A 27,345-nucleotide genomic window follows, 5' to 3' on the forward strand; every position below is an offset into this window, starting at 1 on the left:
TTGATTTGAACAACAACAACATTTGTTCTGACAAACACATCAATGTAAATGTAATTATAGATTTGTGTCTTTACACAGTGAGAACAAAACATCAGTGATAAAGGAAGGTCTGCTGATTTCTCTGTTAAGGCTCATGCAGTGGAAGAGAAACAACAACACACAAATACATCAACACAAATATCCAACAAACATTTAGAGTTCAGACAAGTTTGTGTTTTCATGTGGACAAATGTGAGTTTAGGTCAAACAAACATGATGATGAGCAGTGATATCCTCCATGGCTGCAGCTCCACCTGAACAAACTCAAACATCAACACAACCAGAAATGAGAAGAGGTCAAAGTACCACCCATAATGTTTGATTGACAGGTGATCTGTGTGCAGTGCAGAAACACAACAGCAATGAGCTTTTAGCAACAAACATGGAGACAAAATAAAGTGATGAACTAAAATACAGATTTGAACCAACTGCACCTTAAATGACCTTTGTCTACTTGAGTTTACACAACTCAGCTGTGCCTCCATAAAGCCCATAAAGCCTGTGATTAAGCCCATAAAGCCAAAGTCCAGCATGTAGAGGCTGAGTGAATGTGGTCTTGACTCTGTGGAGGAGAGTCATGGTTTCAGAGACACTGTAGAAGGACAGAATACCTGCTCTGTGATCCAGGTACACTCCTACTCTGGAGGACTGAGGACCTGAGACTGGAGTGATGATATTGATGAACCAAAATACATAACTGTCTTTATTACAATGTAATGCCCAAGATTTGTCATTGTATCCAAATCCACATTCATTCCCCCTCCCTGCTCTGCTCATATTCTTGTATGCGACTGCTACATAAACTCCTCCTCTTCCTCTCCACTCCACCTCCCAGTAACAACGTTCAGTCAGACTCTCTCTACTCAGGACCTGATAACGTGAAGTGAATCTGTCTGGATGACTAGAATAAGACTGTGGTTTACTCCGTGTTACTTTTCTGTTTCCCTCAGATAATAACAGATATGTGTTTGCTGTGTTTGGATCCAGTGTGATTTCCTGTGAATATTTTAAGAACCCAGCTCTGGTCTTGGGCTCTGCAGTCACATCCTCAAAGTCCCTCAGAGGACGGATATTGATGCTGGATGAGTCTGTAGATTGACTGAGTGGTGACAGTGAGGGGTAGTTGTGTAGAAACTGGTTGTGATCCTCTGTGTGTGAGAGCTGCTTCAGCTCAGCGTCTTTCCTCTTCAGCTCAGTGATCTCCTGCTCCAGCTTCTCCTGAAGCTCTTCGACTCGACTCACTTCAGTTTCCTGCTGGGATCTGATCTGCTGCTTCACATCAGAGCTTCTTTTCTCCATGAGACGGATCAGCTGAGTGAAGATCTTCTCACTGTGCTCCACTGCTTTATCAGCAGAGCCATTGATAGCCTCCACCTCCTGTTGAAGCAGCTTCACATCTTTCTCTCTGTCCTGGATTCTCTGCTGGATGTTTTGTCGACTCAGCTGGAGCTCTCTCTGCCTCTCAGTCCTTTCCACTGCAGCTGAGACTGTGTCGTGGCCTTTATGTTCATCCATGGAGCAGAGATAACAGATACACTGCTGATCAGTGCGGCAGAACATCTTCATCACCTCATCATGACGAGAGCAGATGTTCTCCTGGAGCTTGTTGGAGGGCTCCACCAGCTTGTGCTTCTTTAATGGAGCTGCTTCATAATGAGGCTGAAGGTGTTTCTCACAGTAAGAGACCAAACAAACCAAACAGGATTTGACAGCTTTCAGTTTTCTCCCAGTGCAGACATCACAGGCCACATCTTCAGGTCCAGCATAGCAGTGATCAGCAGGAGCAGCTTGGAGTCCAGTCTTCTTCAGCTCCTCCAGTAAATCTGCTAACATGGTGTTTTTCACCAGGACAGGCCTCGGTATGAAGGTCTGCCTACACTGAGGGCAGCTGTGGATTTTCTTCTCATCCTCTTCATCCCAGAAGCTTTTAATACAGTTCATGCAGTAGCTGTGTCCACAGGGAATAGTCACCGGATCCTTCAGTAGATCCAGACAGATAGAACAGCGGACAGGTGAAGGAGTGCTCAGGTGTGACCCGATGACCTCAGATTAGGGCACAGTTTTCTCCTAATGAGCAGCAAATGACACTAAGAAAGTGAAAATATGTTAAAGGCCAAATAATATGACATTACATTCCTCTAATGACAGCCTGTGTTGTCTCATGGAACCATCATAGGTCCACGATGGAAGTATTCAATGTGATGTATTGCAGCATCATTTGTAGACTTGTGTCTAAGTCAGGGGCCTCAAACTCAACTTACCTGGGGGCCGCTGGAGGTAGAGTCTGGGTGAGGCTGGGCCGCATCAAGTATTCCACAAAAAGTACAACTGATCCAATCTTCTCAACCTTTACTAATAACACGTCAGAACACACAGAACAGCAACGGTTCTTCAGAACAGAGGCTTCTCTTACTTCCTCCTGCTCCTTGCTGCCAGAGACTTGGCAGCGCTTCCTCTCACACAGCTGAGCCACATTTGGCTTGAGGGAGGAAGCAATTGAGACCCTCAGTGTGGCTTTAAGATGCTCATCTTTAAGTTTGGACCTAAACTTTGACTTATTAAAGTTCATTGTGGAGAAGAGCTTTTCACACAGATAGGTGCTGCCAAAAAGGCACATGATCCGCTTGAACATCCTGGAAAGCTCAGGGAAGGTGGGGGGCAATTCTCTCAAAAATTGTCCAAGCTTGTCTGTTTTTCCACTCACCTCCCTGAACTTGGCTTTGAGTTCAGAATTGCACTGCAGGTCAATTAGCTCCATCTGAAGCACAGGGGGGGCATCTTCCACATCGAAGGAGAAGGGGTCAGCAAACATTTGAAAAGTGGCTCTGTGAGTCTTGAAGTCTGCAAACCTGTGATCAAATTCTTCCTGTAGCTTTCCAATGGTATCAGCATACGTCTCACCACTGAATCCACGAGTGCCTTGCATGCTGGGAAATGGCAGAGGTTTGTCTGGGAAAGCTGGGCTGTCCATAACACAAGTCTTGTGGAGAACGCTCTGACATTGTCATATGCAGCACTGACAAGCTGGCCCCGGCCTGTCACTTCTTGTTCAGTACATTCAGCTCCTGTGTGACGTCAACAAGAAAAGCTCGGTCCATTCGCCGTTTGGGATCACTGAGTACAGGAACAGTCATCCCATCCTTCTCCATGAAGGCTTTCACTTCTGCTCTCAACTCAAAACACCTCTTCAAGACCTTCCCCCTGCTGAGCCACTGTACCTCGGTGAAGTAGAGCAGGTCCTCATATGCTGACTCTGGTTCCTCCAAAAAGGCGCGGAACTGCTTTAAGCCCCTGGATCTGATATGGTTGATGAATTTCACGTCAGACATCACATTCTCAAACTTCAGGCATTTGCTGCAAAGGGCCTGCTGATGGATAATGCAGTGCAGAGCGACGGGCTCTTCCACAGCCTCCTCTTCCGGTTTCCTTTGAACAAGTGCATTTGAATCATAGTGAGCATCAACACCACGGACATGTACTGCGGCTGCGCAGTGTCAGTGGCGTCTGTGCCCTCATCAAGAGCGACTGAGGACGGAGGGAAATGTTTGGCTTTCTCCCGCAGTCGATCGTAAATGTTACCTGACATGACAGAAATGCGGATGTTGCTAAACTGACCCTTCTTTTCCCGCCAGACGACACTTGCAGCCTTTGAATGGTTTTCCCGCCTCAGCGACCATCTCACGCACCACGTAGCTAGCTCTGACCGCCGCATCGCTCTCCTCGCTCGCTTCCTTGAATAAATCTCGTTACCTCAGCAGACATGTTTTAAGTTTGGCGACCCGGTCCTCCTTGTGCGCCGCAACTTTATCCGTGCATGTTGGACCTGTTGGGAAGTCCCTGTGCTCAACTAAAACATATTCCGTTTCCCGCTTCTCCTGAAATCGTCTGTGCTCGTTGCCAACCTTTCTCTTCACGGCAGGTGTTGAAAAAGACAGGACTGGGGCTGGGTGACAACAACCGTACAGCTCTGGGTGACAGGATATATTTTCCCTCCGCTCGGTGACAGAAACATGTCGCAGGTGACCAACGTCGCTGACTCGTGTTGTTGTCGTGAGCCTGAGCTACGGTGGCCCACAAGTGTTAAAAATATAAAACACCCAGCATTATTTGGTGCAATAGTGTCTAAGTATTGTTTATCTTGGATCTAATACGGAATCATATCTTATAAATAAACATATTATAACTGCAAGATGCTCTTGAAGCAGTTAATCTGGACAAAGGGAAGCTGCTGGGGTCACTTCAGGCACACTCACACGGAGCAAAGGATATAATATGGTTACAGTTATAGTTAAAATGCCTTTGTGTTAGTGAGTATCTGAGTCAAATATGAAACAAAAGAAATCCCAAAAACCACCTCAGCATATCACAATATATTACAAGTAGTTTATGTGGACATTAACACAATGTTTCATCCTCAAAGCATGTGGTGCAGACAAATAACAGAGTAAAATTAAAAATATTAACATCATTACAGAAGCCTGTAGGAGACTTTATTCAAATGACAAACTTGAAAATAACATTAAATTTTTCACACATGTATGTGTTGTAGGATTACACTGGACCTGACTTAATGACTATGAGCAAAGCAGGAGAAGCAGTCAACAGGTTCCCTTTGAAAGTCAGTCAGGTGTGAGTGGTGACAGGTGAGTAGTTATATTTCTACAAGTGAAAGAAAACATACATATAGGTCAAATATTTACATATATTACAATATAAACATATATATATATATATATATATATACACAAATATAACATTCATTACAGTTCTTTTGGGGTCAACATGAAGATGCTCTCCTGTCCTCTTATCAGTGAGGACGTCACTTCCTTGTCACTTGTCTCTTTGTCTGTCCGGGGCAGTGGCAGCAGCTTGTTTTACTGCTCCATGTGCAAAACTGTCAATATCAAAATCAATATCAGTACAACTCAATGGAAATGATCAGAAATAAGATTTAAATTATTCTTTTTACATATTTCAATAAGTGATAAGTTCCTGAGAGACATGAGTCTGGTGGTTCTTCTGATCCCAGTTCCCAGCAGAGATGCAACCAGCTGTGGGTCTCAGTGCAGACCAGTGTGGTTCGGACTGACAGGACATAAAGGACACAAAGATCCACTGTGACGTACAGGATTTATTGTTGGACACTTACTGTGATGAATCTTGAAGAATCAGGGGAGGAAAAAAATGTCACAAAAGGAGTTTCTATGTGGAGGAGTCTGGAAGGAGATGTGAATAAAGAAAATGTTGGAATAATGAAGAATATTGCGTGAGATATTGCGTTCACAAGGTCAAAATCGCATTTTGTGACATCACTGTAATGTTGACCTTCGACCCTCCATGAAACTGGACACCTCAGAAGACAGCGAGCTTGACCCTGGCGGGCCCAGTGCCCAGCCATCAAGCTGGACACCTGGGAGACATCACACAGGGCTGCTCTCTCCAGGTGGAACACGGTCGAGTCCTGATCCCACTGCTCTTCCTTCTCACGGAAATGACCGGCTTCATGGAACCACACCATCGCCAGGTGGAGCGAGTCAGGAGGTGACTGAGATGCGTATGTGCATATGTATGGTTGGACAACCCACTGACTGAGGCTCCAGCTGTTGTCGGCAAAGAGCCACTAAAAAGAGGAAACAAAAGGGGTTAACTAGAGGCGTAAGTTAGCATTATCAGCATTTTACTCCAGATCTCTGCTCTCGTTCTCCTGCTGCAGTGAGTGAGACTCATCATCTCCTGCAGTTCACAACATGTTGTATACACCCACCCTCATACTTACAGATCTGTGAGGGGGAGGGAACAAAGAAGTGACAGAGGTGTAGGTGGAGGTCTACAGGTCAGTGGTCGGCTCCTGTGCAGCAGAGAGGAGAGAGGTTTAGATTAACTTGACTGGACGATTCAAACCAACAGGAAACTGACATCTATGATTTCAAATGATAAAAAGAAGCGGGAAGATTAGTGGATGGAGAGAAAAAGGGGTGTAGTTTAATTTTAAATGAGAGGAAATACTAAGAGTGAATCATTTGTTTCTGAATCACTAAACTTTTGCTGTGATAAGTTCAACAAGCTTTTGATTGAAGTTGACTGATTTTTAGGCAGACAGGAGTTTGTCCACTTCATCGACCACATCTGTCCAGGTTTTTACAGTATTTTACAATCACAGGGTCAAAGCCTCATTCAACATGGACACTTCACTGTGTGTCGATGACTTCAAAGTTGCAGAAAGTGTTTTTTTCACAAGACAAAAATAAAATATCAGTTTCAATTTGCAAAACACAAACTGCTGCACTCTGAAACCTGCTGAGGATAACGCCATCAACTTCACTTTTATAAAATGAACTTATGCTAAACATTGAAACATGTAAGAAAACCCAGGGAAATAAACCTTAAACATAGGAGAAGATATGTTGAAAAACACAGTGGCTGATGCTGAGTGGTCAGTTAGAGAGACAGTGGGCAAATTTAGGTCCTACAAAATAAAAATACACAGGTAAAATGATCCAGCAGTTAAATGTTGGTTGGATTATTGTTATGAATCTGATAAGGTTATTTTTCTCAGCCTGATGTTCACACAGTGAAAAGGGAGCAGGATCAGGAGGATTCCTCTTTACAGTGTGTGTTTGTCTGTGAAAAGGAATTAAAAAGAGTAAAAAAGGAGGAGGTAAACAATTTGTTCTCTCACCCATCGTGACCGTACTGTTGATTAAAAGTAAAAATCATTTCTTCTGGTGAAGCAGAGAAAAAAAAGGAAACTGAACAAATCGAAGGAGTAGGATTATAAAGTGGTGGATATTGCATTTTGTTTGGTGCAAATAAATAAAAAAGTTTTAAAGAAGCTTGAATCTGCTGGATTGCAGCCTTTACAGTCTTTAGACTTTGCGCTGTCTCATTGAAGAACCTCCCTCTGATCCATTATTTTCTCCCTGCATCCTGATGAAGGCATCAAAATTTACATCATGCAAAAAACCACAAACATGTGCATCAAAGTTTAAGACATATCACTGCCTCTTCCTAAAAAGGCACCATTCATAAAGGGTTTAGAAGCTGTAATTAATGCTTGAGTCCTTTGATCAGTGTACTCTGTTTAAATAAGATGTGTTGGCAATGACATGGCTGTGTTTCTATTCAGTGATAATGCACTGAATGTTGGTAAACCATTCATCATCAGATTATAAATGTCAACTTCAAGTTAAAACACAACATACTGTACAACACACTACATGCTGACATAAACAAGAGCATCTGTCTGCTGTCTGATGACCTGCTATGCAGATTTTATTTTCAAAGATCAGGAGGGCGGCGACCAGGACAACGACTGCTTGTGAACGATTTCTGTGACGGGCTTCAGGGGCTCCCAGAAGGTGATGACCTTCAGCAGTAGTCGGGGATGTATTCAGATTTTTTGTAACAGTACAGTGCATTCAAAACCTCGTCCTTAGCATATCATTAGCATATCATTAGCATTAGCATTTGGGGGGGGGGGGGCGAGGCTGGACCAGCCCGACCCCCAGGCGGCCCTGCGCCCAGCCATCGGGCTCGTTCAGCCTCGCGCGAGGCTGGACCAGCCCGACCCCCAGGCGGCCCTGCGCCCAGCCATCGGGCTCGTTCAGCCTCGCGCGAGGCTGGACCAGCCCGACCCCCAGGCGGCCCTGCGCCCAGCCATCGGGCTCGTTCAGCCTCGCGCGAGGCTGGACCAGCCCGACCCCCAGGCGGCCCTGCGCCCAGCCATCGGGCTCGTTCAGCCTCGCGCGAGGCTGGACCAGCCCGACCCCCAGGCGGCCCTGCGCCCAGCCATCGGGCTCGTTCAGCCTCGCGCGAGGCTACTCCCCCGACTTACTCCCCCGACTTACTCCCCCGACTTACTCCCCCGACTTACTCCCCCGACTTACTCCCCCGACTTACTCCCCCGACTTACTCCCCCGACTTACTCCCCCGACTTACTCCCCCGACTTACTCCCCCGACTTACTCCCCCGACTTACTCCCCCGACTTACTCCCCCGACTTACTCCCCCGACTTACTCCCCCGACTTACTCCCCCGACTTACTCCCCCGACTTACTCCCCCGACTTACTCCCCCGACTTACTCCCCCGACTTACTCCCCCGACTTACTCCCCCGACTTACTCCCCCGACTTACTCCCCCGACTTACTCCCCCGACTTACTCCCCCGACTTACTCCCCCGACTTACTCCCCCGACTTACTCCCCCGACACCATATAGGCTCAAATTAGGGTACAAATGATTTTGAGCTTGTAAAGTCATGTTCACAAATCATTTCAAAGTTTGTAGTTTTAAATCAACCTTTGTAAACATGTTAAATAAATCTGCTTGAGAAAGTCTAGTATGAAGGTGGAAAAAAAACTTGCTTGTCGTTAAGAGATTTGTATTTGTTAATTAAGACACTATGTGAATCAAATCTGAACCAATGATCAGTTGAAAGGTTAAAACAGTCAAAGAAGAAAGTGGATGTCTGTGAACAGATACAGAGCAGAAAATTGTGTAAAACTCAGCACTCAGACTGATGGTGATCACTACAAATTGTGATCCTTGTAACTTCACTGTCACACACTGTGTGGGAACATTTGAGCGCAGAGTTTTACAGTTTCCTGCTGTGTATCAGTGAACAGGTTTTGACAAAACCATTTCTTCTCTTACAAGGTCTTTGTTTAACCTCAACACTGACCATGTGTTGTTAGTTTTGATTCATTGTCTCTTTTTTAACAAATACAAATCTCTTTGACAAAAGCACTTTTTTTTTTCCATGTACAAACTTGAATTTCTCGTGCTAATTTATTTTACAGGTTCACAAGGGTTGATTTACAACTACAAACATTGAAATTATTTGTGAACATCACTTCACAAGCTCAAAATCATTTGGACACTAATTTGAGCCCATATTGATGTGGGGTGGAGTAACGCTATTGACTTACCATTTCTTGCCGGTTGTGGGGACCTTAAGGTGTGGTACAGGCTTGAGGTGGGTTCTGGCATCACTGTGAAAACACATCAAATTACTTTCCATTAGAGGACGCACAGGGACATTTCAAGCAGCTCTTCATTTCACCGTGAAATGTTTTTGAAGCATATTTTCACTTAAAGGGAGACTTTTAAAAATCTTTCCAGGATTCCTGTTAACAGTATCTGTAGTTGAAGCTGTGTGCGGCCACCTCCTCTGAAACCAGTGGGAGCTTCCTGCATAACTCGCACCTGACTGAGTTGATAATGGAAAGTGAAATGTGTATGATCTTGTTAAATGGTGTCTCATGGTATTTTAGGGTCTCCTCTTTGCTCTCTCATCAACAGAGTATAATTCGATGTAACGGTGTCTAAGTACCTTTTGTTTTGGATCTAACACAGGATTATATGTGATTTCTAATGACAGTATAATTTAACTGTAGCCAGCGGTGTCTAATTAGGGTATAACTATGTTTGTTTACTGTCTAATAAAGAGGATATTAATTCTAGTTTTGTTTAATTTGACATAAAGTGCAGCTTGTTATGTCTTATTACAGTACAATAATATAAAGAGTGAATGAGATTTGTATTTGTAAAGAGAAAAACAAGACTTTGAAGAAAACTGAACAAATGATGCCAGTGGTGAGGTAACACAAAGACACTGTGTGTTTGTCAGAATCTGACAACAGTTACAAAGCTGAAAACTGCATAAATCTTTGCACACAAAGTTTCCACACAGCGTGTGATACTGAAGTTACAAGTACAACTTTGACCCCATTTTCACACCTGAAAATGATTATGCAATGAAAGTCCAACCACAAAGCAGAATTCAGAGGGCAGGTGGTTCTGTTGTCTTCATCTCTGCAGCTGAACCTGAAAGGTGGAGTAGATTTTTTAAGTTTGCGCTATTTTCCATCTTGAAAATCTACCACACCTTTCAGAATCTGGACTCTGCTTTGTGATTGGACTGTCACTGTCCAATCAGATTCAGGGGTTAAAACAGGGTCAAAATGTGTACTTGTAACATCACTGTGTGGGAACTCTGAGCACCAAGTCTGACACAATTTCCTGCTTTGTATCTGTTCACAGATGCTGAAAAAAGCACCGTCTTTGAGTTTCCTCCCCACTGATAACGCTTGTTCAGTTTTAGTCACAAACTCTTGTTTTTCTTGTTACAAATCTCATTTGCACTTTATTTTATTGTGCACTAATAAGACGTAACAAGCTGCACTTTGTATCAAGCCACACAAAACTAGAAATAATGTGCTCTTTATTAGACAGTAAACAAACATAGTTATACTCTAAGTAGACACCATAAACCACAGCTAAATTATGCTGTCATCAGAAACCACATATAATCCTGTGTTAGATCCAAAACAAATGGTACTTAGACACCGTTACATCGAATTATACTCTGTTGATGAGAGAGCAAAGAGGAGACCCTAAAGTACCATGAGACACCATTTAACAGGATCATACACATTTCACTTTCCATTATCAACATAGTCAGGGGCGAGTTATGCAGGAAGCTCCCACTGGTTTCAGAGGAGGTGGCCGCACACAGCTTCAACTACAGATACTGTTAACAGGAATCCTGGAAAGATTTTTAAAAGTCTCCCTTTAAGTCAAAGGATGACTTTAAAATGTGTTTTAGAGCAGTCTGAGGCCTTTAAGTCAGGAAACTCTGTCTATGAAATAAAGCATAAAAAGATTCATCAATCATCCATTTAAACTCATTTAATACTGTAAGTACACAAGTATGAAAACTGACTAATATAAATCTAGTAGTTTGAGAACAGCTGGCAAAGGTGACGTTGAATAGCAGCTACAGCTGACAATAGTCTCAGTCTGTTTTTAAAACCATTCACTGCTGAGCCAACATACACATGTTCACAACACCAAACACTGATCCTTCTTCTTTAGTTTGGGAAGAGGGTTACTCTGCACAAATGTGTAACACTGAATAAACTGAACTGAGGATCCCTGATGATGTCAGTGGGGAGGTAAAACACAGACACTGTGACAGAAGAAGAGCTTTTGTTATTGTCTGTGAACAGACAGAAGAAAACTGTATAAAGCTCACAGTTCTCTCAGGGTGACGCAGAAGCTACATGAAGCATTTTGACAATATTTTTACTCCTGAATCTGATTGGACAGTGACAGCCCAGTCACAAAGCAGGGGCCAATCAGAGGGCAGGTGGTTCTCATGTCCACGGCAGATCATGAAAGGTGTTGTAGCTTTTCAAGATGGACGACAGCGTGGGCTTGAAAATCGACCACACCTCTCAGGATCTGGACTGTGGTTTCTGATTGGACTGTCGCTGTCCAATCAGATTCAGGTTGAAAAACGGGGCCAAACTTGCACTTGTAACTTCACCGTCACTCTCTGTGGGAACTTTGAGCCCTGAGTTTAATACAGGTTTCTGCTCTATCGGTGCACAACAGCACTTCTTCTGTCACGGTGTACTTGTTTTACCTCACCACTGATATCATTCAATAAAAATATCACTTGTCAGGGATTCAGCAAAAAAACAAAAATTCATTTCAATGTATTCAGTGTTTCTGAGTAACCCTCTCCCCAAACAGAACAATAAGGATCAGTGCTTCATTTCTAGTTCATTCATTTCCTTTACCATGCAAGTGAGTTATAGGAATAAAACAGTGACTTAAACCTTTGAAATTGAAAACAAAATCTGAACTGAAAAAGGAAACAATGGCGTGAAAAACTTGTAATTCTAATATTTTCATCATTACGATGTTAGTTTTTTTCTTCATGTCTGTGGGGACAGTTTATGTTTTACATCATGTTTCTGTGTCACTGGTTTTGAGATTGAACTTTGTCACCTTTTTGGTGTTTGGGGGAATTTACATCAGAAGCCTGACAGGAGGCCGACCTGGTTCACCCGGAGCTCCCGAACCAAGGTTCAAGGTAAGTTTTTGTCTTTCAATGTGAGAGGAAAAGTGAGGGAGAAGTTAACTCTTAACAGACATGATGTTGTTTTCACAGAGGTCCGCTGGAACAGGCGGTAACGTTGGCCAACACAAGTCATCCAGCTGACGGTGATGCCGCTCAGTCTCCCGCACCGTGAAGTCTTTTGATGAATAAGAGTTTGAGGCCAGAGTTGCTGCTGCTGCACAAGGTCTCATCAAGGTGCTGACGAAAAAGAAACTCAGCATCAAACCCCAGCACAGCAGAGCTCGGTGCCGTCACAGGAGCTGCAGAATCGGCTCCAACCCCAAACCAGACAGAGCAGCAGGAGATCACCAGGTTTAACCAGGTGTGTCAGCTGACGTCAGCGCTGGATCCAGCAAACCTTTGTCAAAACAACGTCACGTCCGTTAAAAGCCAACTTCACCCATGGATGTATTATAAGAACTGGATGACGGATCTAAAAATGGCGCCATTCAGTTCAATACAAGTTGCTCGCCTGGCGCATACGCCGAAAAAGTTTCTGGCTTCCGGGTTACTTCCGCGTTACGCGGCCCATAGAGACTGCGCAGTAGTGTCACTCCCATCATGCCTTTGGGCGATGAGAACGAGCGAAAAACGTTCTCGATCTGTTGCTGCGCGTTCACGAGAGCTCTGCTGGAGGACTGATGTGTAACAGACTGATCCAGGACCGGCCCGGGGCCTGAAACACGGATTATACAGCAACAACATTCAGGCTGAAGCTTCAGAGCCGAAAGTCACATTAAAATCAACATTTTAAAAAATCATAACCAGGAAAAAATATTACGTTTAAATTGTCTTTTAGGCAATTTTAAGATATTGATGCTGCATGTGACAGAAAACTACAACTCATCAGATAAAGTTATTACGTTTACTTTCTGTCATTGAGCAGCAGATTATACGACATGTCTTCTTTAAAGAACTGCAGGGCTGTAGTGAAGCTTTATGTCCCGTCACTGCTCTTTCTATGTTTCACTGTTTCACAGATATTTGATTTGAAAATATATCAAAATTATTTTTTATAAAGATGTAATTTAAATGAAGAATGCCTCTGAACATATAGCTGCTGTACACTGAGCTCACACTGAGGGAGGTAGAGGCGGTGATGAGGCCGGTTCCTCCCTCAGGGACAGAGAGGGGCCGCGGGCTGCAGCGGCTCAGGCCCCCGCTGCTGACCCGGAGGACGCTGCGTCCAGGCCGGACTCAGTTCTAGCTGAACCCGCTGACACAGTGAAGGTCCCTCATCTATAAATACTGAGGCGGTGGTTGTTGATGACAGGTGGTGACCTGCAGTCAGGAGGAGACTCTGCTGCTCACACATCACAGAAACTATCACAGAAGCTCAGGGACTGAAATTAAAACACCTGAAGAAACTGACGGAGGAAGAACAATCATGGCGGCGTCTCAGTGAATCCAGTGATGCGGCGAATATATCGATTAAAAACAATTACATTCCTGAAAAAAGTGTAAGAAGTGACGAATAAATGCGACAAAAAAAATCACAAATCAATGAACTTGATGTGTAGAAGAAAACTCGCCTTTGTTGTTTATTCACTTTTCATTAACTTGTTCTCGTCCTGACGACGCTGGCAGTAACCTAGCAACCATGCTCGTTCCCGAGACACAGCGGGACCGCGGATAGAGTGCGCGTACACAGTGGTGACGTCACTCAGAAAAAAGACTCTTCTGGGCTTTGAAAAACTTTTACAAAGGTTAAAACCCCGTGGCTTAAAAATGTCTTAAATCTTTTACTGTTGCGCTCTGTGGGAAAACGCTTTTTGGGCCGCGGGGGCATTTTTCGCTGCAACACCACCGGAAACAGCGGCTGCAAGTCTGAGCGGCGGCGCCGTGTCCAGGTCTGATGACACATCCATGACGTCACCTCAGCGAGGGCCTACGTCAAATAACAGCGACAGGGCGTCAACAACAGTTACCTGCGGTTTGGGAGCTCCAGGTGAATGTGTGGAGGCCATTGCTTTAGTACGCACCTGTCCAACCGGAAGTAATTAATCCTACACACCGCTCCCGCCAACACGGAGACAGGAAGTTAAACTGAAAAATGCTGACAGCGTTTTAAAAAAGTAAATAAATCAAAATAAGACGAAGGAAAAAAACAGGCTCGACACAGAACAACACAAAAATATCAACATTAAAGATTTTAAGATTGTAGTTTTCAATGCCATTGTTTCGTTTCAAGATTTAAAGCCCCTGTTGTCGCCTCATAGTGAGTCCTCCTCCATCAGACAGGATCTCTGACACCGTAAACTGAACACCTGGCGGACTCACCTGTGAACCAGGTAGTTGACATCTGAGCAGACAGGATGTAAGAGGAGGAGGAGGAGAGTCAATGTCGGAGCCCGGCGGGATGGAGACGAGGCGCTGCCGGTGTTTCCCTCACTGCCCGCGGACTGCGCTCAGAGCCCGGGAGGCTCACTGCCGCCATGTTGTTTGTGACCCGGATTTAAAGCTGGGGAGGCGCGAGCTCTGCCCAGTTCCCGCCAGAGGGCAGAGTATAAACAGAGCAGCTCTGCTCTGCTTCTTCTTCTTCGTCTCCTCCTGCTCACCTGCCTTCCCTCATCGTCTCGCGTGTTTCTGCGTGTTTGCTCCCCAGGTGACTTTTCTGGTGCAGTTTGTCATGTGACTGTGGCAGAGCCGAGGCCGAGGCCCAGAGAGCCGCTGCTGAGCCATGAACACACAGGAGAGAGTGAAGCAGCAAACATGGCGTCCAGGAAGAAAACACTGAAGTGACTCAGACTCCATGAGCTGCAGCTGAGAGTGAAGGAGCGCTCACAGGCCATAAACTGCAGGAACAGTCCACAAACTAAAGCAGTAACTGAAGCTCAACTGCAAGTAAAAGTCCAACTGTGCACGAAGCTGAAGCCAGTGACACACAGACAACACATATGATCATAGTTTATTCATCTGAAAGCATTTTAATAAAAGTCTTAAATGTCATGTTTTTCCTGTGCCCAAGGACAGTTAAGTCTGTAGTATCTGTCCTGAAGCTGTAAATCACACAGACCCTCAAATGGACAAATATCCACAGACAAATCAAGACACAAGCTTTGTGAAGAATCAGCAGGTGTGTATTTCACTAACATATCGATTAAATGTCATAAGAGACAAATGAAAATGTGGAATGCAGAAATTGCTTTATTCTTTTTAATTGAGCCCCACCCCCCTACATTAGGAGCTACTGAGCACAAGTGAACTATTACAGCATAGAAACACTCTGGCAGTAAAGACCTGATGCTAAAGTCATCCTCAAATAGTTGAATGCTGGCGTTCTTAAGTCAGGCCACTGAAGTTATATAACAAATTACTCTGAGCCATAATCTACAGCAGCTGTGTCGTGTGGCCCGAACAGGTCTCATCCAGGTTTTACATTGGACATAAAGTTTAAGGTCTGAAACACTGATCTTGGTGTAAGAGATTACACAAACATTTTATGTCCTCACAGCGTCCCACTCATTGTTTCAGAGCAAACTGGGTTCACATCACATTTTTAATCTTTGGTTTCTGCAGCACAGGAATGAAAAATGTGGATTCTTAAACAGAGTTGTGTTCTTTTAAATACACAACCCATGATGATAATATAGTGTTTCATCTTCAAAGCATCTGCTGCAGAAAAATAACTAAAACTATACAGAAAATGCTAAAGTCATGACAGAAACACGGGACTTTATTAAAATGATCACGTAAACTTGAAGATGTAATTTTTCTAGAATTACACTGGACCTGACTTAATGAATATGAGCAAAGCAGGAGAAGCAGCCAACAGGTTTCATTTGAAAGTATTTAATGTTTTGCTTGCAGTCAATCCTATTATCTTGAATAAAACAATTCTAAATCAATGCATCAATTCATTCTTACTTTAGATATATAATCATGTGAGAACAAACCAGGGAGATTACACGTACTTCTTAACAGCAAAATAAATGAGATGATGAAATATAATGAAATAAGATACTCACTCGACACAGGCAGGAACAAAGGTGAGATGATGGAGGGAAGCAGCTCAGCTGAAGGACAAACAGAACGAGCTCAGGACACAGAACAAAGAAAACTGAAGGCACCTGTGTGAGCTGCCCCGTCAGAGACACCTGTGCTGTTCAGGTCAGCAGTCATGTGACCCCACTGCCCACAGGAGACATTATGAAGTAAAAACACATGACATCACATGTCACTGTGCTCTTCTGGGGTCAAAATGTCAAAGGCTGAGACACTGATGTACCTCCTGTCATTTAGCACCACCACACACTGCCTGCTGCTGTAGAGTCGTTCACACTTCAGTGGAGTCAAAGCTCAGAGAGTGTGTGGACGCTCTGAATCCAAAAGGCCATAAAAGAGACACTGAGACTGTCCCCCTGTAAAAAATGACCGGTCGTCTGTGCGAGCAGCTCATTACAGCCAAGAGTCCCTGTCTAAACTGTGTTTGTTGTTGTTACAATGGAGACAAAGTTGTGGTCGGCCTGCTGCTGATACTCTTATGGGTCGTACAAGGGTCGGGACAAATGATCTATGTGGTGGTTGAGGTTGGAGGGCTCACCTGAAAAAATAATCCCATTTTAATGAATAAAATCCTACTACATATTCTGACACATGTTCAATCCAGATGTACAATATATTAAAAGAAAAAACTATGTAATACTGAGTATGCTGCAGAATCAAATCATTTCTAAACTCACAGTAAGTAAATATATGAAATGTGCAGTCAGTGGGTCAGTAGTGTTAGTAAGTGGATGTATGAAAGGGTGGTGTTGTATGGTGCAAAATAAAAAGTACAACCAAACCAGAGAAACCAGGTGGTTTCAGCCATGGAGTGAGAGAGACAATGAGGATGGATGATTTGAAATGCATTCTGGGTAGACTGGCCAGGTGCACTGATACCAACTCCACCTACCAGGACCTGAAGGGAGACAAAACACACAGAAACCAAGGGCAAGACGATCCCAGAGGGTACAGCAGAGCCAGAGGCCTGACACAGAGCCTTTAAATGAGGATCTGGTTCTTCTGAAGGTTTAAGGTTGTGTTAAAAGAGTTGAGCACATTTGTCCACGAGTTTTGTTGCATTGAAGATGAAACAAATAAATCACTTACACATGATTTGACCTACAGACACATGGTAGTGGAGTCATGGTGATTTATGTGTTGTGTTTGAATACAGAAGCGTTTGTGTCTTCAAAGTTTCTTAAAAGATGAATTTATAATGACTTCCATCAGTTTCACAGCACGAACCATGATGTATAATATCAGGCATTTGATTATAAATCTTCTCAGCCTAAAATCATCATCTTCAATAAAAACTTGAGCCAAACTGAGCTGAGGAGCTTTAACCTCCACTACATCCCTGCTCAGCAGGATGAAGGCGCCCTCTTGTGTTGTGCATCAGTTTTCAGATTTCAGTTGTTCACCTGCTGTGATGTTCACTGCAGGAAGAGGAGTCACACCCTGTAACACTGATGCTGCATTCAGGTCACATGGGAAAGATGGAAGACAAGAGTTTCCAGTCTACAAATATTATTCACATCAGTCTTCAGGTGGGAACGTGACTTCTACACTTCTGATTGAGCGACTGGAAACAGTTGAAATCAAACCTAAAGAAATATATTCATGTTATGGTGACGAGACTGGAGCTGATGCAGGCTGCACAGTTTCCATCTGTTGTTGACTGTTCAACATTTGACTTGTTGTAAAAGCTGTGTGACTGTGGTCGAGTGACGGCTGTGAAAAGTTATTGTGTCTTGATGACTTTCACTGAACATGACAGCCTCATTGTGAAGTTTCATCTTCATGTGAATCAACATCACAACAAATAAAATGACCTCAAGTCCACAACAACACAACCTCTCTTGTCTTATGTGCGTCAGGACTCCACTCAACTTCTTCACACTAAAACTTAGTGTGAAACTAAGTAAAGTAACTCTGAACATTTTTCCAGTTTGTGAAGCAACAAGTGAAAGAAAACTCTGCTCGTTTCTCTGTGACAAATGTGTTTTAGTGAAGGAAGCTGAAAGGACAGAGACTGACTGACAAATGTTCCTCTGCCCTGAACATCAACACTGTAACGCTGTAGTTTTTGCTGCTTTGAATCAGATCCTGGAATGAAGACACAAGAAAACATTTGATTGATTATTGAGGAAAATCAACTTTATTGATGATGTGAAGCTTCAGTTTGTTCCCACATTGAATCAGTAAAGTCTGTTCAATGACTCTTGTTCAGTGATTTCATGAACAGATTGACTTAATCCACACAATCAGTTTGTTTCACCTGAATCTCAGAGACGGAAAAGAAAAGAATCAATCGTCTCCTCATTGATTATTATCATGATAGAGACTCTTTGATAAAACCTCATAGACCTTATTTATTAGTTGATTTGAATAACAACAACATTTGTTCTGACAAACACATCAATGTAAATGTAATTATAGATTTGTGTCTTTACACAGTGAGAACAAAACATCAGTGATAAAGGAAGGTCTGCTGATTTCTCTGTTAAGGCCCATGCAGTGGAAGAGAAACAACAACACACAAATACATCAACACAAATATCCAACAAACATTTAGAGTTCAGACAAGTTTGTGTTTTCATGTGGACAAATGTGAGTTTAGGTCAAACAAACATGATGATGAGCAGTGATATCCTCCATGGCTCCAGCTCCACCTGAACAAACTCAAACATCAACACAACCAGAAATGAGAAGAGGTCAAAGTACCACCCATAATGTTTGATTGACAGCTGATCTGTGTGCAGTGCAGAAACACAACAGCAATGAGCTTTTAGCAACAAACATGGAGACAAAATAAAGTGAGGAACTAAAATACAGATTTGAAACAACTGCTCCTTAAATGACCTTTGTCTATTTGAGTTCACACAACTCAGCTGTGACTCCATCACCAAAAAGACTATAAAGCCGAAGTCCAGCATGTAGAGGCTGAGTGAATGTGGTCTGGACTCTGTGGAGGAGAGTCATGGTTTCAGAGACACTGTAGAAGGACAGAAGACCTGCTCTGTGATCCAGGTACACTCCTACTCTGGAGGACTGAGGACCTGAGACTGGAGTGTTCATTTTGTTGAACCAAAATTCATAACTGGTTTGGTTACAATCTAAGGCCCAAGATTTGTCATTGTATCCAAATACACATTCTTTAAAGCTCCCAGCTCTGCTGATATTCTTGTATGCAACTGCTACAAAAACTCCTCTTCCTCTCCACTCCACCTCCCAGTAACAACGTCCAGTCAGACTCTCTCTACTCAGGACCTGATAACATGAAGTGAATCTGTCTGGATGACTAGAATAAGACTGTTCTTGACTTGTTACTGTTGCTTTTCTGTTTCCCTCAGATAATAACAGCCATGTGTTTGCTGTGTTTGGATCCAGTGTGATTTCCTGTGAGTATTTTGAGAAGTCAGCTCTGGTCTTGGGCTCTGGTTGTGACAGTAAAACATCCACTTGAGTCACTGTCAGTGAGATGTTTGTCCATGTCTCTCTCAGAATGTCCTGTAGTTTATCTCTGAGCTCTGACACAGCTGCTGTCACATCCTCAAAGTACCTCAGAGGACGGATATTGATGCTGGATGAGTCTGTAGATTGACTGAGTGGTGACAGTGAGGGGTAGTTGTGTAGAAACTGGGTGTGATCCTGTGTGTGTGAGAGCTGCTTCAGCTCAGCGTCTTTCCTCTTCAGCTCAGTGATCTCCTGCTCCAGCTTCTCCTGAAGCTCTTCGACTCGACTCACTTCAGTTTCCTGCTGGGATCTGATCTGCTGCTTCACATCAGAGCTTCTTTTCTCCATGAGATGGATCAGCTGAGTGAAGATCTTGTCTCTGTGCTCCACTGCTTTATCAGCAGAGCCATTGATAGCCTCCACCTCCTGTTGAAGCAGCTTCACATCTTTCTCTCTGTCCTGGATTCTCTGCTGGATGTTTTGTCGACTCAGCTGGAGCTCTCTCTGCCTCTCAGTCCTTTCTGCTGCAGCTGAGACTGTGTCGTGGCCTTTATGTTCATCCATGGAGCAGAGATAACAGATACACTGCTGATCAGTGCGGCAGAACATCTTCATCACCTCATCATGATGAGAGCAGATGTTCTCCTGGAGCTTGTTGGAGGGCTCCCCCAGCTTGTGCTTCTTTAATGGAGCTGCTTCATAATGAGGCTGCAGGTGTTTCTCACAGTAAGAAGCCAAACACATCAAACAGGATTTGACAGCTTTCAGTTTTCTCCCAGTGCAGAAATCACAGGCCACATCTTCAGGTCCAGCATAGCAGTGATCAGCAGGAGCAGCTTGGAGTCCAGTCTTCTTCAGCTCCTCCACTAAATCTGCTAACATGGTGTTTTTCACCAGGACAGGCCTCGGTATGAAGGTCTGCCTACACTGAGGGCAGCTGTGGATTTTCTTCTCATCCTCTCCATCCCAGTGAGTTTTAATACAGTTCATGCAGTAGCTGTGTCCACAGGGAAGAGTCACCGGATCCTTCAGTAGATCCAGACAGATGGAACAGCAGAATCTTTCTTGGTCCAGCTGATTTCCTTGCTGCGCCATTTCACCTCCTGAGAGTCTCAGTCAAACAGTTTCACTTTTCTCTGAACAGAAACAATCTCTGTGCTCTGGAGGAAAACAGATCTCTGCTCTCGTTCACCTGCTGCAGTGAGTGAGACTCATCATCTCCTACAGTTCACAACATGTTGTTTACACCCATCCTCATACTCACAGATCTGTGAGGGGGAGGGAACAAAGAAACAGCTTGACAGGGTGGAGCTTGATACGTGTTGAAGCAGGAAGAAAAGAGAAAAGAGGGAAGTGTCTTTCAGTCTGTTCTGCGCTCCACAAAGAGGAGCAGTTTGTGAGAGACAGGATGTGTTATCTGTCATTTACAACATGCAGTAAAAATTATAAAGTTGAAGAGTTTCACTTGGAGCTTTTATATTCAGCTCACAACATCTATGCAGCTAATATTATTCATATTTTACTAAGTTTCCAGCAAAGTGAATTGAGTTCTGCAGAAGAATAAAAACAGAGCTTCCCATTAATTTGCTTCTCAATATCAACATTCACCACAATGAACAAGAGTCTTGGACTTTACTGTGTCATCCTTCACATTTTATAGATATGTGACTTGGCCTCCTCTGTCTCATGTCAGTTAAACTAAATGTAACACTTAAAAATATCGAAGACACTTTAACATAAACATCAACACTCTTTACAAACTTATCTAAAGTACCTTAAAGATGTCTGTGGCATTTTTTAACAGAAACATCTTGTTACACATCAGTACACATATACACAATACCAATATCAGTAATAAGCTTATACTGGTCAATGTATTGATTTGGCCAGTTATCAACCCAGCTCTACTGGGAAAGATCAGATTCAGAAATTGCTTAGACTTTTTCAGACTTTTGTTCTCTAAATATAAAAATCTGATGATTGATTTTTGATCAAAACATAAACGTTGTTCTGAAACAGCAGTAAGACTCTCACACTCAGTGTTTCCACCTCTGTGTTTATTTCCACTCTCACAGTCAGTTACAAAGTTCACACTCACAGCTACAAAACCAGCATCTAAACACTGTGCAGGAGGAAAATGGTCAAACTGATCACAACATCACAGGTTTGATGATTCATGTGAACAACAGTTAATGAACCTACATTTATCAGGTAGCTGCAGTAATCTGATACTTTTCTAATCAAGATTTTACATTTAAAAAAAAAACAGTTTATAAAATACAACATATTGTTAAAGATGAAGCCACTGGTTCACAAACTTTTCAGCTCTTGGCTCCAAACAAAAACACAGCTGTGGCTCTTTGTAATGTTTCACATGTAAATGAGTCATTAGCTGTTCCATCACAGACACGTTTCCCCTCTAAACTTCACACAGTCTCATTTCAATAACTGTCCGAGGCCCAAACAGCTACAACCGTCCAACGCTTCATAAAAAAACAGCAGAAATTACACAATTATCCAAAACATGAACACAAATCTATAGCAGAACTTTCTTTTTTCTTGATTTCTCCCCCATTAATCATGTCACGACCCCTCAGATCTGGTGACCCTTTGGAGGGCCCCTTGGGCCCCTGGATGACTGGCTGTATATAAAGTAGATCAAATCAGCTCCACCTCATCCAGCCACAGCAGTAAAATACTGGGGGCCATTTGTCTACAAATAGAGTATTTTTAATACTTTAAGTATCTTTTTCTAATACAAGTTTTAGTTAGTTTTCTTCTTGCAATGCTCTACATTAATTTAGTGGTACTTTTATTTAAGCTAAATTAGGGATCTGAATACTAATAACCAAATACAAATTAATTTGTGCAAAGAAAAAAAGGAGTTCTAGTTTCTCTGTTTTTAAAGAAGTTAATGTTTGTCCTGAGACAAATGTTTTGAAAATCAAATCAAATAAAATCTTACAAGCTAACAGAAGCTTTCAGCTGTATCTCAACTGCAGACTCAGTATATAATATATGCAAACTCCATCCTAGTCAGAAGACCATGAGATGTGTCCTGTTTCTTGTCAAATTACTGTTTCCGAGGTCAAGACTGAACTTTGATGCTGAACAGATGTGAGGTATTTAGAACAGAAGCCCTGACAGGCCTCAGGAGCAACAAGTGTTGGATTTGGATCATATTGATCATGCTAAATATCTAGAGGTATTTATAATTTGATTTGGGAATACTTCATATATTCTTGTTCTTGCAGTTTGTTACATTCAGGTACCTCCCACATTTCATTCTCTGTCAGTTTAAACAATAAACACACCAATGAGATGCATTAGTATTAGGGACACATGCAAAAAGGAAAGAGCCATATTTGCATATTCAGACAGTTGGACAACCTAAGGAATAGTCTCTTACGTCTTATCTTACATTATTCTGCTGCTTATGGAATCATCACTTTTGCTTTCACTTTTAGAAAGATAGAAAGTCTAGTGACTGACTCCCCATAGACACTTAGTAAAATGCAGTAAACAACCATATCATGCATATAAAAGCAAAACATAAAATACAAAGAAGATAGTCATTGGGTTATCACTGAGCACAAAATCCATACAGTCCATATGAAATCCAAAGGTAGTGTTATTGTTACAGTGTTATAACAACTTTCATAAGCCGAACACACTCACTGTGAAATCTGAATAACTAATACCTATGTATGATTCTCCTCCTGTGTGACAAGGCCTCATATTTGAATCAGTGGGGCCCTCTTGTGGTTTACAGAGAACAGTTTCTTCTTTCACTGTTATCAGAACCTCTCCCGGAGTAGATCATATTTCTGAAGAAATATCTACATAACATGAAGCTAGACTGCGTTGCTGGCTGGAATTTGTAAGAAGAAGAAACTGAACTGGGATTAAGAAACGGAAAAATAAGTCTGAAGAATGCAAACTGTGATGTAAGAGTAAAAAAGAGTAAAATGAGAGTAACTGTTGAAGTGAGTTGAAGTACAGAAACACTGTGACCATGACCTTTGACCTTTAGCCTAATCCTCTAGAAGTTCCCTATAAATGCTACAGAGACATTAGTTCACGAGGCAAAAATCGCATTTTGTGAGGTCACCATGACCTTTGACCTGTGACCAAAATCGAATCAGTTGATTCGTGAGTCCAGGTCGACATTTGCACCAAATTTCAAATTACAAGTTCCTTCAAGGCGTGACTGAGGTATTGCGTTCCCAAGAATGTGTTTTGAGAGGTCACCAGGACCTTGACCTTTGACCTTTAGCCACCAAAACCTAATCAGTTTGCCCCTGGGCCTTGAGCAAGTACAAAATGCTTTTGACGCTAATTTGAGTCCATACAGGTGTGGGGTGTAGTCATGCCAATGACTTACTGTTTCTTGCTGGTTGTCAGGGACCATAAGGTGTGGTCCTGGGCTGAGGTGGACTCTGGCATCCCTATGAAAACACACAATTATACTCTCCATAAACGTTCCATTTCAGGGTATTTGAGGCAGCTCTTCACAAAACAACAGTGAGTAGAATTTTACTTCAAATTAATTTCTCTTACCATTATTAAATCAGTCGGGTGCAAGTTCAGCAGGAAGCTCCCATCTGTTCCAAAGAAGGAGGCTGCACACAGCAACCACTGCAGGTACTGTGGACAGGAATCCTGAAAGTTTCCTTTTAAGTGAAAGAGCGACTCCACAGTAGATCGACCAATCATCCATTTAAAACTCATTTAATACTGTGAGTATAAAAGTATGAAAATTGACCAATATTAATTGACTAGTTTGAGAACAGCCAGTAAAAGTGACATTTAATAGTAGTTACAGCTAACAGTTTGAGTCAGTCTTTAATAGCTTCTGCTGCTAACCTCACATAAACATGTTCACACCACATTTCTCAGCATCAAACAAGCTGTGTTAAACCTCACAGTCCTTGGTTGTGGTTTAAGTGGTGGTTACTGGTGCCATGGAAAATGAGCCTATTTCACCCTATGCCTGATTCTAGCTGCCACTGTTCAGAGGCAAATACGACCACATTACAATAGTTCATTTAGTATCAAGCTCCACTAAAAAAGTCATATTTAGATCTGTAATTTTAAAAGTTGAATCGATGCTTATCGCTGTCAGCTGTTTAACATCCTTGTTCTGGTCTGCGGACTCCTTGAGTTTGACAAAGTGACATATGTACCAGCTCCCTACCTGAGCAGAACAAGAACCACCGTCACGATGACAGCCCAGGTTCTAGGATTACACTGGACATGATTTAATGAATAACAGCAAAGCAGGAGAAGCAGTCAGCAGGTTCCATTTCAAAGTATTTCATCTTTAGCAGTCAGTCAGGTGTGAGTGGTTACAGCTGAGTGGTCAAATGAAAAAAAGTGTAAATACAGGTCAAATCATATCATGAATGAAGCAACAAATATTTTTCAAGATCAAAATCAGTTCATTATTTCATTCTGACTGTGAATATACAGTATAATCATGTGAGAACAAACCCAGGAGATTAGATGTGCTACTGAACAACAAAATAAATATAACAAAATGAAGACAAGGAAATAAACTCCTCACTCAACACATCAAGAGCAAAGGTGAGATGATGGAGGGAAGCAGCTCAGCTGAAGGACAAACAGAGAATGAGCTCAGGACACAAAACAAAGAAAACTGAAGACACCTGTGTGAGCTGCCCCGTCAGCAACACCTGTGCTGTTCAGGTCAGCAGTCATGTGACCCCACTGCCCACAGGATGTGATAAGTAAAAATGAAAAAGAAAATGCAGTAATCCAGTTAGCATTTTCCTTTCCACATACTCATGTGGGCGCTCTGTGACCATATTAAAATGAAAATTGAAAATCTGTTTGACAGTTAATTTTCACCTGCTCTACAGTGGAAATATTCAAATACAATAAGCAAGCTGCAGCCTCAGTCCCTTCATTGACATTCACATATCACTCCACTCTTTAGGGGTCAACATGAAAATGAAAATGCGTCTGTCAGTCCTCTCATCAAGGCAGGTGATCAGAGAGGATGCGGCGTCGACACGTGTCATTTTGTCTGTGTGTGAAACTGTGTTTTATATCAGTGCAACTCAATGGAAAGAACCAGAGGTCAGATTGAAAGAATTTGAAATGTGTCACAATAAGTGATAAGATGCTGAGAGACATGAGTCTGGTGGTTCTTCTGATCCCAGTTCACAGCAGAGATGCAACCAGCTGTGGGTCTCAGTGCAGACCAGAGGGGGGAGGACTGACAGGACAAACATGGCACAAAGATCCACTGTGATGAGCAGGATTTAGTGTTTTCTGAGTTTAAACAGAGTTTGATCACCCAACAGGGAAATGAAAAAAAGAAGTGATGTGTATATGAGGACAGTTTAAGTGTGTGTAACAGCTGGAAACAGCAGAAAAAGACCTTGTGTTCAGCCTCTTTCCTGCTGATCCTCCTCTGGGACAGTTGAGAAAAGTTGATGAATGTTGATGAGAAAATGAGGAATGTTTGCAACACTTGAAGCCTGCTGCATGATTTATGATATGCTGATAAACTGAGATCTGCATGTTAGAGCTGTTTCTAAAATACTCATCAAGCTCCATCAGGAAGGTACTGAACTCTCTGTGAAGTTAACATGTGTCTGGAAAACCCAGATGAAAGTGAGCAGGTTGTTGCTATTTTGCCTTGTTTTCCACATCTGTACCTTCAGTACAGATGTTCTTATTTTTGTGTTACAGCTACTGACTTTAACAAAGAAACAGAGCAGAAAAAATTCCCCCAAATCTGAGGTCAGCTTTAAAGAAAGTAAAACCACTTTCATCTGGAGCTTCACCCAGGGACCTGCTGACACCAAACCTGGTGGACTGATGGATGCTGAGGCGTCTCTGGAGGCATCTGGAACAAAGACGTGAGAGAGAAGAGGAGCATCAGGCCCTACATGAAATCCTTGAGAGGAAAATAACTGACATCTGATGAATCTTCATGTGCTGACAGGATCCAACAACAGACACTGGTCTGACATGAAACACTGAGAGTCACTTTATTCTTTGCTGTCTTGACATCTCCTCCTTCATCCTCAGGATACCTGGCAGAGCAGGTGATGCTGTATCCATCATGTGTGGACAGGGAGGAAGAGCTGAGCGGGTGAGAGCCACAGACTCCGCCTCCTTCAGATCACCTGAGAGCTCAGTCCTGGGGCTCGGAGGAGAATCAGTGGTGTAAAGTCAAACAAACGTTTCACAGTGAAGACAGAGTCCACTCTGTTCTGTGAGGCTGCACTTTGACCTGAAGACTGACGTCACCGCGCTAACATGCAACAGTGACACCTGAAGTTTAGCAGGTGTGATGTCACTGTCAGACAGGAGGCGGGAAACTGCAGCGCTGTGACGAACGTCAGGTTCAGTGATTAACCCCAGTTCTCTGAACCATGAGGGCGGGGTCTCACTGTGGGACACGCCCCTCGCACTGTCCCCCAAACGCTGCTTCGTAACAGGCGTCCCCAAATGTGCTGTAGCCCAGAGCACAAACAGCTGCTCCGACCTCCTGAAGCCAGGTGTCCTATCCATGGAGGTGCGGGACAGCAGCCGCTCCTGCTCCCCTGTGGAAGAAGGAGGAGGAAAAAAAGCTGAAAGCTCTATAGCACAACAGCTGAAGAGTCTCCGCTGTCAGGATCAGGCCCTGTCCCCGCCCTCTGGAGAGAGTAGGAGTGATCAGCTATAACACCAACCGGAGCTCTGATCGGTCAGGGAGGAAAACACAGGACACTGATCGCTCTCCTCTGATGCAAAGACATCTATTTCCGCCCGTCCATACTTTCCCCATATCTGAGCCCCCACCTTGCTGTGGAGTCCCCCTCCTTGTAGCGGGGGCCGCCTCTGGACAGTAGATCCGCACCTGGATCCCACAACAAGCCTCAAGTCCTCCAGCTGCTCTCTGCACCTGAGGACACCCGCAGCCTCTTCTTGCTGCTCCGC

General features: G+C 43.2%; 2 protein-coding genes and 1 long non-coding RNA gene across 8 annotated transcripts; all 3 read right to left on the bottom strand.

Moving 5' to 3' along the window:
* Positions 1-549: 549 nt before the first annotated feature.
* LOC139629305 (tripartite motif-containing protein 16-like) lies at positions 550-2,213 on the bottom strand (the record flags this gene model as incomplete). Its single annotated transcript, XM_071491848.1, has 2 exons — positions 2,208-2,213; positions 550-2,082 (listed from the first exon to the last, which is right to left on the bottom strand). Coding segments are annotated over exons 1-2 (1,539 nt in total), but the record flags the coding sequence as incomplete, so codon positions are not given.
* A 47-nt stretch (positions 2,214-2,260) lies between these two features.
* On the bottom strand, positions 2,261-14,452 carry LOC139629648 (uncharacterized). Of its 2 annotated transcripts, XR_011693013.1 has the most exons (7): positions 14,227-14,452; positions 8,966-9,028; positions 5,816-5,887; positions 5,365-5,659; positions 5,189-5,255; positions 4,804-4,933; positions 2,261-4,698 (listed from the first exon to the last, which is right to left on the bottom strand). It is a non-coding gene; the product is annotated as an uncharacterized lncRNA (long non-coding RNA). The 2 variants fall into 2 exon arrangements; XR_011693012.1 differs by having other exon boundaries at positions 2,261-4,933; positions 14,227-14,451.
* Positions 14,453-18,299: 3,847 nt separating this feature from the next.
* LOC139629129 (tripartite motif-containing protein 16-like) lies at positions 18,300-26,956 on the bottom strand. Of its 5 annotated transcripts, none has more exons than XM_071491545.1 (4): positions 24,956-26,956; positions 24,587-24,743; positions 23,950-24,126; positions 18,300-23,837 (listed from the first exon to the last, which is right to left on the bottom strand). In XM_071491545.1, the coding sequence occupies exon 4, from the start codon at positions 20,482-20,484 to the stop codon at positions 18,802-18,804; it is 1,683 nt and encodes a 560-aa protein (XP_071347646.1). In that variant the 5' UTR covers positions 20,485-23,837; positions 23,950-24,126; positions 24,587-24,743; positions 24,956-26,956; the 3' UTR covers positions 18,300-18,801. The 5 variants fall into 5 exon arrangements, with proteins under 5 accessions (XP_071347646.1, XP_071347644.1, XP_071347647.1 ...); XM_071491543.1 differs by having other exon boundaries at positions 24,883-26,956; XM_071491546.1 differs by having other exon boundaries at positions 18,300-21,872; positions 23,774-23,837; positions 24,587-26,956.
* Positions 26,957-27,345: the final 389 nt, after the last annotated feature.

Source organism: Trachinotus anak, unplaced genomic scaffold (assembly GCF_046630095.1).
Source record: "Trachinotus anak isolate AG129_WGS33_773 ecotype Australia unplaced genomic scaffold, CSIRO_AGI_Tana_v1 ptg000012l, whole genome shotgun sequence".
NCBI lineage: Eukaryota > Metazoa > Chordata > Actinopteri > Carangiformes > Carangidae > Trachinotus > Trachinotus anak.